At 47.8% G+C, this 16,408-nt stretch overlaps 1 protein-coding gene across 6 annotated transcripts in view; it reads right to left on the bottom strand.

Moving 5' to 3' along the window:
• Positions 1-3,833: 3,833 nt before the first annotated feature.
• Positions 3,834-16,408, bottom strand: part of FHOD3 (formin homology 2 domain containing 3) — a 459,983-nt gene continuing 447,408 nt past the window's right edge. For all 6 annotated transcript variants that reach the window (XM_046025395.1, XM_046025389.1, XM_046025392.1 and 3 more), the window contains 2 exons: positions 14,227-14,388; positions 3,834-4,432 (listed from right to left, as the gene is read on the bottom strand). In XM_046025395.1, coding sequence (XP_045881351.1) covers positions 4,350-4,432; positions 14,227-14,388 — 245 coding nt within the window. In that variant the 3' untranslated portion in view covers positions 3,834-4,349. The remainder of the gene's footprint in view (positions 4,433-14,226; positions 14,389-16,408) is intronic.

The following is a 16,408-nucleotide window of genomic DNA, read 5'->3' as shown; positions in this document are numbered from 1 at the left end:
ACTGAAATGGTGTTTGAACTACAAAATCATAAATTTGTACTTCCTCAGGTGGATCATCTTAAACAAATACACTTTTTAAACGCATGAATTAAATAGGACTCATTAAGAATATAAATGGGGGGCACCTGGGTGGCTCAGTGGGTTAAAGCCTCTGCCTTCGGCTCAGGTCATGATCCCAGGGTCCTGGGATCGAGCCCCGCATTGGGGTCTCTGCTCCGCAGGGAGCCTGCTTCCTCCTCTCTCTCTGCCTGCCTCTCTGCCTAGTTGTGATTTCTCTCTGTCAAATAAATAAAATATTAAAAAAAAAAAAAAAGAATATAAATGGCTTGGCCCTCCCTTAGTCGAGTACCAGCAATCTGACTAAACTCTTGCCATATCCTCTCACCAGTTGGAGTAGGAATCATCACAAAGTCACAAAAGATACTTCTGGACCTTCCCTACTTAGGTGTACATGGATGGCTGGGTGACACAGGTCACTGCCAGTTAATCATTGATGTAAAAACCGCGTGGTTAGGAGCCCTCATAGACAGTTTAGACGGTGCTGCCGCATGGCCTGCCACCAGGCTTCCAGGGTTTGGGCTTGGTCAGTGTGGGGCTGACTGGCTCTCCAGCCTCCAGGCCCAGCCCTGGGTCAGTCTGGGCCAGGTGCTGAGAAGAGAACATGTGGAAGCAGGGGTACTGCTGATTAACAGGCCTTCTTAAGGGTTCTAAAAGAACAAAACCAGGACCAGCATGACAAGCCGGCACATATCACTTCCTATCTTTTGCCCCTGGGACAAGTCATTCAATCCCTCTCTTCCTTACTTCCAAGGTAAAACGAAAAGGCAGAATGGCCATATGGCTTATATAAAGTCATCCACAACAAGTGACCGCACAGAGATGCCGTCAATACTTCAGCTCTTTTAAAAATCGTTGAGAAAATTCATCCCCCAGAATTGCCTAGCAACATGATTTTTCTACCACAGAAACTGCCTTTTGTGACAAACATTGATGGGGCCTTTTAATATCCTATACCTCAACTGCATTTGCGAAGACATTTTATCTCTTCTAGACAATCGGGTATTTTTGTTTTTACTCACTTCTCTGGCAAAATGTATAAATAGCTGCAGATTAAACTAAAATTTAATTTTAGTGGATGACTACCTCCCATGGCCCTAAGGGGAGGGATCATGACTCTCCTTTTCCCAGCTGAATCCGCAGCTCCTGGGCCAGGGTCACCTCTATAAATTAGGCCCTTGCTGCATATTTGTGGCTGATGGTTGTTATTAATTTTCTAGAGCTGCCATAACAAATTACCACACAATTGGTGGCTTAAAACAATAGGAATTTATTCTCTTACAGTTCTAAAGTCCAGAAGTTCAACATTAGTTTTTCTGAGCCAAAATCAAGGTGCCAACAGGGCCATGCTCTCTCTCCAGAGGCTCAAGAGGAAAATTTGTTCCTGGCCTCTTTCAATTTCTGGTGGCTGCCGGCATTCTTAGTGTGTGTGGCCGCATTGCTTCAATCTCTGCCTCTCAGTCTTCATAAGACCCTCTCCTCTTTTGTGCATATAAAACCTCTCTCTACCTCTGTCTTAAAAGGACATTTATGATTAGGTTTAGGGCACACCTAGATAATCCAGGATTATCTTTCCATGTCTGGATCCTTATTCAAAACTGAAGACACTCTCCCTTTTTTCTTTCTAAAGATTTTATTTGTCAGAGAGCACAAGCAGGGGGGAGTGGTTGGCAGGGGGAGAGGAAGAAGCAGGCTCCCCCCTGAGCAAGGAGCCCAATATGGGACTCAGCCCCAGGACCCCAGGGATCATGACCTGAGCCAAAGGCAGAAGATTAACCGACTGAGCCACCCAGGTGCCCCTTGCAAAGACCCTTCTTTATAACATTTACAGGTTCCTGTGATTAGGACCTGCTCTCTTTGGGTGGCCACGCTTTAGCCTCCACTTGTGGTATTTGGCGATACACTCTCTCAGGGCCATGAGCAAAGAAATGGTGGATTTAGGAGCGGTGGAGAATGAGGCAGCCACCCACAGGTTAGGAGCTCAGAAACCAGGTCTCCTGACTCTGATCCTGCTCTTGCTTCCTGTACTGTGTCCAGTGACAGGCTTGGGAGAAGACAAAACAGGGTCTTCAACACTCGTGGGGCCTGTGCATCCTCCCTTCCATCCTCAAATCCCGCAGTAAGTTATTTTTTAAACAGAAAAAAAAAAAAAAACAAAAACAACCTTTAAGATTCCAAAGACACCAAAACCCAGGCATCTTTTACAGAAGAGTTTGCCTTCTTTACTGGCAGTTCTGTAATTTCCAACTAGATTTAGAAACAGGCATGAGAATATCCATGGTGATGACCAGCAAGAGTAGCAAAGCGTCTCCCAAGGGTAAGGTCACTGACTTCAAAACAAAACAAAACAGAACAAAAGCACTAATGGAGGGAGCCAGAGGAAGGGGCAACAAGGAAGAAACAAGCAAGAGGAATAATCCTTCCATTTCACCAAAAACTACTAAACAGAGTTCTCTATAAAAAGACTACCTAGCTGTAACCAAGAAATTAGTTGGCCTTGCTTGCTTCCTCTGAGAATTTTTTAATCCCTAAAATAAACTTCAGATTTAATCTGTCACTTCCTTTTGAACGTGACCTTTTATTCCAAAGCAGTGTCTCTCAGCAGAAAGCCAAGGCCCTCTAGAAGGTCATCAAAGTATCTGTTTGCTAAACAGGGCAACAAAAATGCATCTTCCTTTTGTTTGCACATATATTCTATGTCTGGATTCAGTGCTGAGGGAACAGGCAAATGCTCTAACAGCTAATCATATCAGAATATTACATGTTATTTAGAACCATAATAAAATAAACATTAATAACTCATGTATCTTTTTCGATAAAGTGATTAAACTCCATTGTCTGTAATATACAGACCTACTCTCGGCAGATTCCAGGATTTCTGGGCTGCTCACATTCATTACATACTATTTGACCAATAACCTGCTGGAAAGAGCTTCCGGCTCTCAGTAGAGTGGGGATGCAGACGCGGGGGGACACAGTCACGGAGGCCTGTGGGGTGAACATCCGATCTTTGGCTCTTCAGACAACACGACTGCTTCTTGTCTATAGATCACATACACCAGGTTCAGGAACACAGAGTTTTTAAAAGGGACGCAAACACGGAATTAATGGCTTGACGATCTACCCATGCGGTGGTTCACCTCTCCCTTTCCCCAGAGACAGAGGTTCTATACCAGGAACCGTGAAACTCCGGGCAGAGGGCTTTCTGTGGAGGCTCGACCACCACCTGGGCACCAGCCACCCCCTGTGGCACCTGGCAGCGCCTTCCCCACCAGACACCTTACCTTCTGCTGAGCAGTACTCGAAGGCCAAGGACTACGTTTATCACTCGGAGGTTCTCTCTAGACAAAATTTTAAATTTCCATTTTGTTCTGGGGACTCAGTAAATTTTTTGAGAAAATGAATTTTTATATAAGATGCTAGTGAGAGAGTTGCAGAACAGGTTTTAAATGCTACTCTAATGTTTGCGTCAACATTACAATGGAGCAAAACAAAGCCCGTGGGTCAGGTGATCTATGTGAAGTCATTGCTAGCAAGTCTTGCAACAAACTCTGATGCCTAATTAATAAGTAGTTACGAAGAGCACATTGGCAGACAGGCACTTCCCACACTATTAACACAAAACAAACACCAACAAGAAAGCCAAACGGCCTGGAGGCCATTCCAAGCCAGAGGCCTTCGGATGAACCTGAGGGAAGGTTTCCCTGATTCAGAAGGAGGTAAGCCTTTGGAGCTGTTGAAGGCCTTCCAACCAAGAGAAGAGAAGTGTCCAGTTCTGGCATTAAACTCTATTTATTTAGTATTTGAAACATGGTGTACATTTATGAATTTGTATAAACATTTAGTACAGCTAAAATCCACAACTGGTAAACAATCTGTGCTTTCTTTTTGTGTACAATTTTGGAGTTTCCATCTGGGTATGTTGGTGTTGTGGAGAGACCCAGTCTATGGGCCTACTCAAACTGCCTCATACGACCGCGGTAACTGTGACCGAGTCATCTGCTCCTTAAAAGGGCTGCTCCTCGCACAGAAAAAGTGTCACAACTGGGAACTACTAAGCCAGGTGTCAAGGAAACAAGAGAAACACAGCTGACACAAGGAAGGAAGCGTGTGAGGGAGACTCTGCGAGAGCCCCGTCAATGCCCAGCACGCCGCACGCAGACACCCAGAGATGGACTCTCCCCTTCGGAAGCTTCGGTGCTTAGTGTCCAGGGTCTTCACCCCCCGCTGCAGGGATTCCATCCAGCAGGAGTTTGCACTCTCGGGCGCACCTCTTAGGGCACCCACAGATGTCACAGCTGCAACTCCGGGGTGCCAACCAGGCCCAGGGCTCGGGCTTCTTCGGCAGTCAGGCCATTCTTGAGGGTCCTTCGCACTGCAGCAGCGCCCACAGATCACAGAGGGGTGAGAAGACAGGGAGGGGTTAGCAGCCGACACGTGATAACCCATCACCCCCGCCCCCTGCCCCCCAAAGACCTCCCCAGAGTAGTCACAGGGCTCAGAGATGCTCAGCCCCATCTCACTCCTGCCGAAATTCCTGGCCATCTGCCAGGGCAGGACAAATTCTGGGGCTTCAAGAGGCTGACCTGAAGAGCCAAGTGGAGGGACTGACCTTGTAAGAGGGGACAAAGCAAGCCCCACCCTTATAAGATTTCTGGGTGTGAGAGTAAAGGACAGACGACATGTGGAGAGCTCAGCCTCTGGCCAGCCTAAGGAAAGGATCAGAGCTGGAACAGTCCTTACAGAACATAGGGAAATGCAGGTTTCCTGAATCTAGGTAAGATCACCCCACAAATCTGCAGGAGGGATGATGATGCTGGGGACAGAACTCGGCAAGCGGCGGCAGTCAGGAGGAATCTCTACGAGCATGATGGGTTTTAGTCTCAACTGATCAAAGGGCCTCTGGAGGCAACAACTAGTGAGTCCTTATGGACTGGAGGCCAAGGAGCAAACTGCCAAACTTCCAACTAGACTTGGTAGATGTTTTCTGTGAAACACACACTCTCCTCTGAGGCTTACAGCTGGCCGGTGGAGGCACGCTCACATGTGACAAAGAACTGGCTTGTGTTTAGCTTGGCATTGTGGGTATCCCCGCTGTCTAGTGCTGACCAATTCTGACATCAAAATAAAGTCCAGATAAGGGTGAATGAGGAGGCAGCTGTCCCTTCCAAGGTAAGTCCTTGCATTTGAAAGGTTGCCTAATTACATTTCCCTTCATTTATAAGTTGTATTTGGCCTCCTTTCTATATATGGTCATAGGAAGTTTGGGGTATTTTCTTCATTTTCAGAAGAGAGGTGTTATGGATATACCTTCCACCCTAAATCCTAAATCAGCCAGAGGAACTGAGATGAGCAGGGCAGGTCCTTGATCAGAATGTGGAGAAAGTAAAACTCAACCTTCCCATGCCAGACCTAGCTCCCTGCAACCCCTGTGACCCCGGGGCCTGTGTCCTCCTCCTCAGGGAGAGACCCCAGATAATACACGCACCAGGATCCCAGCTCCTATGCCTGCAAGCAACACCCTATATTCCATGCTTTTCTGTCCTCCCCTAAGCAAAAGCCCACTCAGCCTGTGGATAAAGGATCTGAAGAGATCTCATAGAATGTACAGGGTCTAAATATCTATAAATAAATGGTTTCTTCTCTCCCGGGAATCAGCACTTTGAAGAGGGGCCAGCACCTAACCCATCAGTCGGTCAATCAACAAGTACTTTATGCAGGATCTATTGTGTGCTCGGGATGTAAAGAATCGAAGCACTGCTGGGAGGCTCACAGACACCAAGCATGGATCTGACACAGACAGAGACACAAAGATCTGTGCTGAGGGTTACCCTCCAATCATGTCCCCGCACACAATCTCTGGGCTCCCCGACCATCCGTCTGCAGCGGTTCCTGCCCTGGCTCGCCCTCCCCCTACCCCAGGCCCCTGGGCTGCAGACTGTCTAAGTCGTCCAGACAAAATGTTTGGCTCCAGAGCCTCAGCTGGAGGCAGATTGCATTTAACTGAGTAATGGAATTTGTTCTATGGGGCAGCAATAAAAATACTAGTTTGTAATAACCTTTTATGTTTTTTAAACACTCCTTCAAGTGTTTGTTAAAGATAATTTTAATGGCAGAAAATAAGATAAAATGTTTCTCATTCTTGACAAGGACTGCCAAGACCTCCCTTCCAAGACACAAAATTCGGCTTGAGGACCGTACTGCACACGAAGGGCATCCTGAATTTCGCTAGGCCCAGAGGTGGCCTGGCCAAGAGTCTATGAAGCATAATTGCTGAGCCTCCGGGGATACGTGGTGGCCAGATGACTACAGGAGACTTCCTGAGCTGATGGGCATCTCACAGGAGGGCATTTAGAGATGCTTCCTTAACACCTGTTCATGCACTTGCTTTAGTCCCCTAACTGTAGAGTTCAGCTCAGCTCACGGGAATACTTGAGTGGGGACCCTGGCACCTTGTAGGATGTGCAAGAATCTCACCGACAAGGGCACTGGGCCAGCCTCTCTGGGACAGGCGCAGAGACCAGAACCAAGTGTAATGGCGCTGCTTTGGCCCCACTGCCCGGCCACACAGAGTCTGTGCCCTCAGCTTTGTAGCCTCTTCTTAGTTTTGAGGGGCCATCCTGGGGGGGACCTCCCTTGCCCCTTCTGCCTGGGCCCAGGTGTTCTCTGCTGCGGAGGAAAAAGCCAGCATGGGCCACGTCTCTTTGCTCCCCAGGTGCGTCCCCAGAAAGGAATCCACAGAAAAATGCACCCCATTAATGGAATCCAACTTACCGCAGTAAGACCCGCAGGTCTTCGTGACAACTGAGATAAATTCTCTCATATTAAATACAACTACCTCATATAGTAACCCCTGAAGACCTTAAGAATCTGAGCTCTTCCTTTGTTAAAAAGTCACATTATCACTTGAAAAGACGTGTGAAATGAAGATGACCAGTTAAAATTCATCTTTGTGCTCCATTCCAATTATGCATAGAAAGGGTCTCTTTGGGTGTCCATTTCTCCATCTGCCTGCTCTTCAATTCATTCATTCGTTCATTCACTCAGCAAATGTTACTTGTGCCTCTACCCTGAGCCAAGTGCTGCAGTCAGGGAGGCAGGGGACTGACAGGGATGCAGTATGAGGAGACGCGCTCAGGGTAGCAGACCCTGGCTGGAGAGAGTGTTGGCTCTCACTCAGTTTCTGGAAAGTGAAAAAGGACTGGGACATAAGAAAAAGGGGACCTTGGGGCGCCTGAGTGGCTCAGTGGGTTAAGCCTCTGCCTTCGGCTCAGGTCATGATCCCAGGGTCCTGGGATTGAGCCCTCATCAGGCTCTCTGCTCAGTGGGGAGCCTGCTTCCTCCTCTCTCTCTGACTGCCTCTCTGCCTACTTGTGATCTCTGTCTGTCAAGTAAATAAATAAAATCTTTAAAAAAAAAAAAAAAGAAAGGGGACCAGCAAGTGGGCAGGCAAGACACCAAAAATGAATGATGTACTGGGTGCTGACTAACACAATAACATTTTTTTTAAAGATTTTTTTAAAAATTTATTCATTTGATAGACAAAGATCACAAAGTAGGCAGAGAGGCAGGCAGAGAGAGGAAGGGAAGCAGGCTCCCTGCCGAGCAGAGAGCCCGACGTGGGGCTCGATCCCAGACCCTGAGATCATGACCTGAGCCGAAGGCAGAGGCTTAACCCACTGAGCCACCCAGGTGCCCCAACACAATAAAATTTTAAAAAAAGAAAGGAAGGAAGAAAAAACAAGTCATCAGAGAGGGGATTCCTCCAGTCCCGGGAGGCAGGTGCTGGCGGGCGTCTGACAGGATGATGCCTGGGCCCCCCCTCTGCTCCCAACTCCCGCTTCCCGCGCCAACACTCTGCCTGCAGCGTAGCTGCTCCCCGGCCTGTCATACCTGCCTGCCTCCCCTGCCTGCAGCCGCCTAACAGAGACCAGACCCTGCAAATGTTGATCCCTGCATGCCCTGCAGCTCTTCCACAGATGGCATGGGTCACTTTGCTGGCCCCAGCAGCCACTCGCCTCCCCTGGCTCTTGTGACAGCTCTCACAAGGTGGTGGTGACAGCAGCGGCATCAGACACACGAGAGCCTCTGCTGTCAACGTGCCCCACGGGGTGTCTGGGACTCAGGGAAAAACCGAAAGTTTTTTTTCTCTCACTGCCCCCAGAATTGAAAAATAGTTTGATCCCACAAAGTGCTCTCAGGCAGCTCTTCGCTAAGAATGAGCTGAATCTGGGGCGCCTGGGTGGCTCAGTGGGTTAAGCCTCTGCCTTCGGCTCAGGTCATGGTTCCAGAGTCCTGGGATCGAGTCTCACATCGGGCTCTCTGCTCAGCAGGGAGTCTGCTTCCACCTGTCTCTTTGCCTGCCTCTCTGCCTACTTGTGATCTCTGTCAAATAAATAAATAAAATCTTTAAAAAAAAAAAAAAGAATGAGCTGAATCTGAGAATAACAGCGACGGTGGCCTTACTGAGGGTTAACCCAGATGATTCCATGTGGAATCCGTGGAATCTAATTCTGTGGAAACCCTATGAGAAGAATCCTGTTATTATTTCTCTAGCAAGTGAGCGAACAGCACAGAGAGATCAAGTCCCTGGCCCAAGGGCACACAGTCAGTGGTCCACAGACGGATTTAAGGCAGGACATGTGAGAACCAGCCCACCCTGGAAACGGGTGGGTCCCTGGGACCACCATTCATACCCGTGGGACATCCACCGAGTTTTACTCCCATATGACAGAAATCTATTAGCCCTCTTTCACCTTCAGATCACTGATAGTTTTTCTCTCTTTCGCACAGAATGCCAAACAATTTGGAAGTAAGTTAGCTTTTTTATGATCCCTAAGATTCTACTAAAAATTTCCTACCAAAACAGAGAGTACCGTGTCTAGGACTACGGGGACTAATATCAGAACATCAAGAGGTCTTAACTGTATGTGCCTGGTTGCTGGGAAGTAACAAGCCTGTTGCTATTTATTCATGCCTTGTTCCTCGAGGAACCCGTCCCTGAGTGGAGCCGAAATGGTGGCTTCATTCATGCCTCTTGGACTTAAATACAGAGAACTGTTTTAAGCTCTATCATGTTTATTGATTCTATATTAGACTTTCTGTGTGTTGGCTCGTTTTGTTCTGTTAACGTTGATTATCTAACCATCTGAGCCCTTTTTCTTGTTTCCATCCTCCATCTTGTCTTTTCTCCGCAATCTGTCTATTAGAAGCAGAGGTTTCCTAAATTGACAGGCATTTTACAAGGGAACTGACCAATACTTTTCAAAAGTGTCAAGCTCTTAAAATGTCCTCCACACATCGGAGGAGGCATGCTGTCTCAGTGCAATGGAACAGCGTGGGTAGGGTAGTGGGACAGAAAGAAGACATTCATGGAAATGCTGGTGACAACCCAGCCTTGGGTGCACAGCGACAAGCCCACTCAAACTGCACCCTGGGGGACAGGAGAGGTGAAGACGGGTCTGGTCTAATCTCCACAGGCCGAGTCAGGTGGGTGCTGGTAGCAGAGTGACAGCTAGGTAGGTGTGCTTCCTGTGTCTGGGCTCTTGTGTGACTTCGGCCTCATATTCCCCCCTGGCTGGGGTCCCTTGGGTAGAAGCTGGGGAGGGAGGATGGTGGGAACCTGTCAGATGCAGAGAACCTCACTCAGTGCTCACAACCGCCTGGGACGGGCCCTGCTGGCCTCACTGGACAGCAGACTAAGGCTCAGTCCGGCTGAGTGAGTGAAGAGGGACCCCGTCTCCAGCTCTTTTGTATGAATGGGTACGTTCCACACAGGGAAACAGATTCCATGGGAACTGCAAAGCAGCAAAGGCAATGAAATACACTATCTTCATGTCAGGAGGGTGCCTGGCACTTTCCAAAGCCCATTACAGGAACCCTCTCTGCTTTGCTTTCGGAGCAGTTCTCACAGGCAGGACAGACTGACTCCCAGGTTCCTCCTTTCACTGATCCTCCCTCCTCTTGAATCTCCAACTGAGTCCAATGGGCACCTCGCGCCCAGACATGGGGGAAGACAGAGAAGCCAGCCTCTCCTTTTTCAGGACAGTGGTAATTCCCAGTTTGGGAGGATGGGCTGTCTGAACGTGAAACCAGAGGGCCACCCAACACAGTAAAATATTTCCAAACTCCTCCTGCATCTGCCTTTTTGACCCAAAGCTTCTAGCTGAGCTTCTTGCTGCATCAGAGTCCTGATCTCTGGCTGGGCCTCCAGGCTTGGTGTGAGACCTATACACCCTACTGTTGGGCCCGCCTTCAGGGTCTGGGTGACGTGGGGTCTGTTGGCCATTCGGACAGCACCTCCTCTTGTTTGGGCCTGACTGTTCTTCCAAGTTCCCAGACTCTGATGACGTCCTCCATCACCCCCACCCCCATAGCCCTTCGAGTCTCTTTCCTGCAGGACAGGTGGGGACTGTCCACCCCCACATCCAAGACCCTCCCAATGCAGAGCAAAGGCTGCAAATGCCTTCCTCACTTCCTGCTCTCACTTTTCTAGAGAGAAAATCTTAAAATCACCAGGGGCTTAAAGGAGGCCGCAAGAAATCAGAGAGCCACGGTCAGCTCCAGCTTGTTCTGGCCACCCTCTTCCGTAGCCTGGAGAAAACATGGGTGGCACCGCTCCTCCCATGAGACACACACCCTCCAGCTGGTCCTGCACAAGGCAGCAACTCCCCACATGGTTCAGGGAACAGACTGTCAGTCCTCACTTGGACTTCTTCTTTCTCTCCTCCTGTCCCATGGGTACCTCAGCTAGCTATCTTCAGAGGAAGGTCAGTCCTTCTATAACAAAATTAGGGGCTGAGTAAATAGGAATGAGGTTGTTGGGGAGAAGACAAAAGTTTGAGCCTTTCTTATCCTTTCCGCTAACATCTTATTTTACTATATTGCAAGAACATGAGTTTTAAAACCTCTGTTTTATTGCCATTGTTAGCTTGCCCTATAAAAGAATATAAAAGTGATTCATAATCAGTAAACAAAAACTATTTAAACAAAACACAGGGAAGTTTTCCTTAATGAGAGTAATGGGAAAATTAATTAACCACCTTGGAGACATAGGGACAAGTAAACAAAGTTGTGTACTGATCAGATCCAGGGCCAGATCTAATATTTTGTGAGGCATAGTTCCTGCTTTCCCTAAAACAAGTTCAGTAATTTTTCAGATTTGATGGTTTTCCTTCTCCATGAAATTCTACTTAACAGACAGCATGGTTATACCCCTCAAAATTCTGTACAAGAAATAAATTTTAGTTACATCAAATCAATGTGAGCTATGTCACATGCTCCCTGAGAGAGATGCTGAAGCTTCAGGACATGAAAGGAGGCAGTCATGGTGGGGGATTGGGCTGCTGGGGGTCAGAGGGTCAAATCAAATCAAGTTTCTGTGCTCTTTTCCCAGTAGTCCCTGGAACTAGACTTCTGACTCTTTCCACTGAGAAACTGTTCTTCTAAGGGTGATCAGCCTTAAGATCTTAATTAGCTAAGAAATTGGCCAGTTTATTTGTAAGTCACATCAAAGTAATCACATCTTTATAGAAATATAGCTCTGTAGCCAAACTTCGTAGTCATGCACAGGTGGGGCCCAGACCCCCACCTTAGAGGGAAGCTCAAATATGAAAATGGTACCTAGCCTCTCTACTGTGACAAGATCTGGCTCCCCGGGAAAAGAGAACAGAGAGTTTGAGTCCCTAAGCCCTGTTCTGTTCTTTGATAGTCTGGGCTGTTGGCCATATGTAGCCAGCCAGCTGGGCAGAGATGTTCCTCCAAAGATAGGTCCAAGAGAAAAGAACGTGGGGGAGCAGCTCCCCCTCCTTACCAGCTACCAGGGCCCATTCTGCAGAATCACAGTGGTAAGGATACTTCAAATGCCATTCGACTTTAGGATTTCTAGAGAAGGCCAACATCCAGGATGTCTAAGAGAACAAACCGATCTGGGACAAAATAGTTGCCCCAATATGATGAAGCGAAAAACCTATATAAGAAAAAAACCAAGACCCTTCCAGAATGTTCTCCCTCAGTCTGATCTACCAGCCAATCGTAGAACCTTTGCTAGAATCAGGGGCAGGGACATGAAAGAACATTGGATCAACCATTTCACAGGCTAAAAATCAACTGGACAAGTCAAAACACTTTACTTAATGAGACCCTTAATGAGGGTCATTACTTAATGAGACCGTCATCAGCTGGAAAAGCAGAGCTCAGCCATGGAACCTGCGAACTGATTAAGACGCCTTCCCTGTGTCCCCACCAGCTGCATATTTCAAGCTTTAGGAGGACGTTTGGCATGTGCGGTACCAGTCACCAGCATCAAACATGAACGCAGACATTTAATTATCTTGGAAGATTCTCAAGTGGCTTGGAGGTCGTAAATTTCTAGGTTATGGGATGGATTCTGTTTGGTTTCCTGCAATAGCCGGACTATTACTGTCTTCAGCCAAATGAGTGATTGCCCCAATACATTGGTTATTCATTACCCCCTTGCCTCATCACGGCCATTAAACAATCAAATCAAATACACCATTGTTTGAGAGGGAGACCCATACCACGGAACTTCACATAGATTTTGCAAATTGGTTTTTTTCTTATTCTTTTAACCTCTTGCGAGAAAGCTGGAGTTTATCATCCCCCTTAAAAAGAAATCAAAGTAACTTTCCCCCATCTTAAATTTCTACTGATGGTGCCATTACTAATAAATTAAACCTGTTACAGATAAACACTTACACACATGTAGGGCTGTATTTGTTGTAGTAACTGCATCGCAGAATAAAATGTGTTTGGCTAAACAAAAAGAATATACGGCTGTTTTGCATAAGATTGGAATGGAAATGATACCACAGGAAATTAGTTTATGTCAACCACAAAAACAGGCAAAATATCTCCCTGGCCAGATTGAAGAGGAAAATTAATTATGACTGTGTTATTGTTCCCAGTGACATTATGTATCTCTCTAAGAATCTGGTTCCCTCTAGACTAGACCAGAGGGCAGGGTCTACACTCTTCGCCAACACAGGCATCTAACCTGGGGGAGGAGCACATAGCCTAGGCCTCCAGGGAATGGTCACTGCCTCCTGCAGTCTCCTTCTCTGAGAGCTCTGGGCCCACATTGCCCACCTTCCATGAGGGCGCCCCCTCCGCCTGGCATCCTTTCTCAGCCCTCTCCCTTGGGCTCTGCGGCTCAAACCCTGATCCTCACCCTCCCCCCACCCCCGCCTCGTGTATAATCTCAAAGGTGGCACCAAACTGAGTCTGAGTTCTTACTGAACCCACGCCTACCTGGAGTCAATCTCCTTTCACTTTTTGGAGCCATTACAGGCAGAGGTAAACAGGCTTCCTTTCCGTGACAGTCAAAATCCCTGTTTCCCTCACCATCCCTGATTCTTGGAGGCCGAGCCGATAGAGACTCAAGCTGGTCTCCTGAGCCGAGTGGCACACCATCGAGATCAGAGGTTGGGGGCTGAGCTCTTTCCTAAAACATGCGAAGGTCATGGCTAATGCAGACATAGGTCAAATGATACAGAGGAACCCGGAGAGCAGCCCCTCGGAGAGCTAGCATGGTGCCCACAGGGGCAGCCCCACACCCATCATCCCATGGGTGGGAGCAGACAGAGGGTTCAGACAAAGGGGAAAAATCAATCCCTTTGATTTAGTGGAATTCTCCATTGGGTACCGAAAGAAACAAATCAAACTGCTCAATCTAGATTAGCATTAAGTATTCTAAGCACTCTAATGACCATAAAATCATTGGTTTTCACCTTTGACATGTTTGTGAGCAGCAGTGAATCCCTAGGGGAACCATCTTCAGCTACAAAGTGGCCCCTGATGCAGAAACACAGCTTCAGCAAAGAATCTGGGGGCAGTGCTTGGCAAATGGCCCCCCTGCACCTACCCTTACATGCCAAATACTTTTAAGGGTCTTTCAGACGCTCTTAGGAACAGGCAAGAACTGAGGGAGGCCTGACCAGAAGTGGCAAATATACTGGACGGGGTGTGGCTGCAGCCCCCTCCTCCACACCAGCAAGGAGACCTTCCGTTGGTGCGTTTGGGTGGACCCTCCAGGTGTCACTGACTGATGACTGGAGCCGGCCGCTGAGGGTCTGCTCCTCTCTGGGCATATAGGTCAGGAGGACAGGCCCCCCTAGGGCAAGTCCCTCACCCCCACTCCAAGGCACTTACGAGACTTCCGGTTGGCCCGGGAGCGCTTCCTCTCCCGGGGCACCACCCGCTGACTGGGCACCTGGGTGGCCGACTTGACGATGCGATCCATGATCTCATCGGCTGCGTCGTCCGTGACGTTTGGGGAGTCATCAGTTCCTATAGTCCAGGAACTCGCGGATCCTGAGCCAGAGAGAAGGAACACACTAGAGAAAACGCCAACCCATTCTTCCCGGCACAGAGCGCTGTCAATGACCGGCCACAGCCTCGGCCAGAGCGACAGCGGGGAGCCCGCCAGACCCGCGAGGACTCACCCTCACGCATGCGCACCTGGAGCACTTACCTGCTCCCCTGAACACGGCTGCCGAAGGCCTCCACCCGACCGGCCCCATGATCCTGGGGGCGCACACATCACAGCACAGAACACATCACAGATACTCCGCGATGTCCACCCAGTAATGTCCGGAGAGATGGGTTCATGCAGCTCTCTATCCACAGCTGTCTATGACTAGAGAATATCAACTAACCCTAACTTCTCTTCTAGTTAAATAGAAACCATGATTTTATAATGGTTTACCTTTGGGCTGCTTAATTTTTTTTTTTTTTTTTTTTTTTTTGGCAAGGAACTTCATTTTACTTTTTTAAGGTTTATTTTTAGAGACAGAGAGCTAGCACAAGTGACCGCACCGTGTAGGGGGGGCAGAGAGAGAGAGAGATTCAGAGAGAGAATCTCAAGCAGACTGCCCGCTGAGTGCGAGGTCCAACACAGGGCTTGATCTCATGATCCTGAGATCATGACCTGAGCCGAAATCAAGAGTCAGCTGCTTAACTGACTGAGGCACCCTGGATTACCTAACCTTTAAAAAATCGTAACAGGAGAGGCACCTGTGTGGCTCAGTCTATTAAGCGTCTGCCTTCAGATCTGGTCATCATCCCAGGGTCCTGGGATTGAGCCCTCCATCCCGCCCCCTGCTCAGCCGGGAGTCTACTGCTCTCTCTCTCTTTGTCAAATCACAAAATTAAATACCTAAAAAATCATAACAGGATTACCTTCTTCAACTAGCAAAGGAGGAACTGACGTATTTTTCTCTGCTTCTTAACTAGAAAAATACATTTACAAATAATTATGTGTTAAGACAGAGCAGTTCTAAGTCTGGTATAAAAGCATCTACCTACAGACAAGAGGAAAACACCACGAAAACATGAGCTCCCAAGTCATGTTCAACAGTTAGAAATTAATGCTATTTTAATGTATTAAGAACTGTGCCTTTGTGATAGATCAACTTCCCTGTGAAATCTCTCCTATAAGAAGGAAAATCAACTTCTGTAAGAAGAAAGATGTGCAGTGTGCTCAAAATGGTGAATTTCCTCCACATACAAGCCTTTCTTAATAAATACAGAACTTCAGAAGCCTGTACGTGGGTGTTCTCAGACTCTGTGCCCACGGAACACAGGTATTTGGAACCTAAGGTCCAGCTGACGAACACTCAGCTCTTTCCAAACCACAGGCAGAAATGTTAGTTAATATATACCTTACATTCTTGAGTTCTATTCCCATGCTAATTTTTAAAAAATATTTTATTTATTTATTTGACTGAGAGACACACAGTGAGAGAAGGAACACAAGCAGGGGAAGTGGCAGAGGGAGAAGCAGGGCTTCCTGCCAAGCAGGGAGCCTATGGCAGGGCTTGATCCCAGGACCCTGGGATCATGACCTGTGCTGAAGGTAGATGCTTAACCAACTGAGCCACCCAGGCACTTCTCTCATACTATTTTTAAAGGTTTTTGGCATTTGGATATTGATGGCAATAGTTAAGAATAGCTGATCACTGTTCAGTAGATTGTAATTTTTTTCCCATTTTATTTATTTTTTCAGCGTAACAGTATTCATTGTTTTTGCACAACACCCAGTGCTCCATGCAAAACGTGCCCTCCCCATTACCCACCACCTGTTCCCCCAACCTCCCACCCCTGACCCTTCAAAACCCTCAGGTTGTTTTCCAGAGTTCATAGTCTCTTATGGTTCGCCTCCCCTTCCAAAATTTTTTTTTTTAAATAAACATATAATGTATTTTTATCCCCAGGGGTACAGGTCTGTGAATCGCCAGGTTTACACACTTCACAGCACTCACGATAGCACATACCCTCCCCAATGTCCATAGCCCCCTCCCCCTCTCCCAATCCACCTCCCCCCAGCAACCCC

Source organism: Meles meles, chromosome 12, assembly GCF_922984935.1.
Source record: "Meles meles chromosome 12, mMelMel3.1 paternal haplotype, whole genome shotgun sequence".
Taxonomy (NCBI): Eukaryota; Metazoa; Chordata; class Mammalia; order Carnivora; family Mustelidae; genus Meles; species Meles meles.
The sequence above is the reverse complement of the archived record's forward strand: the minus strand, read 5'-3'. Positions and strand labels throughout refer to the sequence as shown.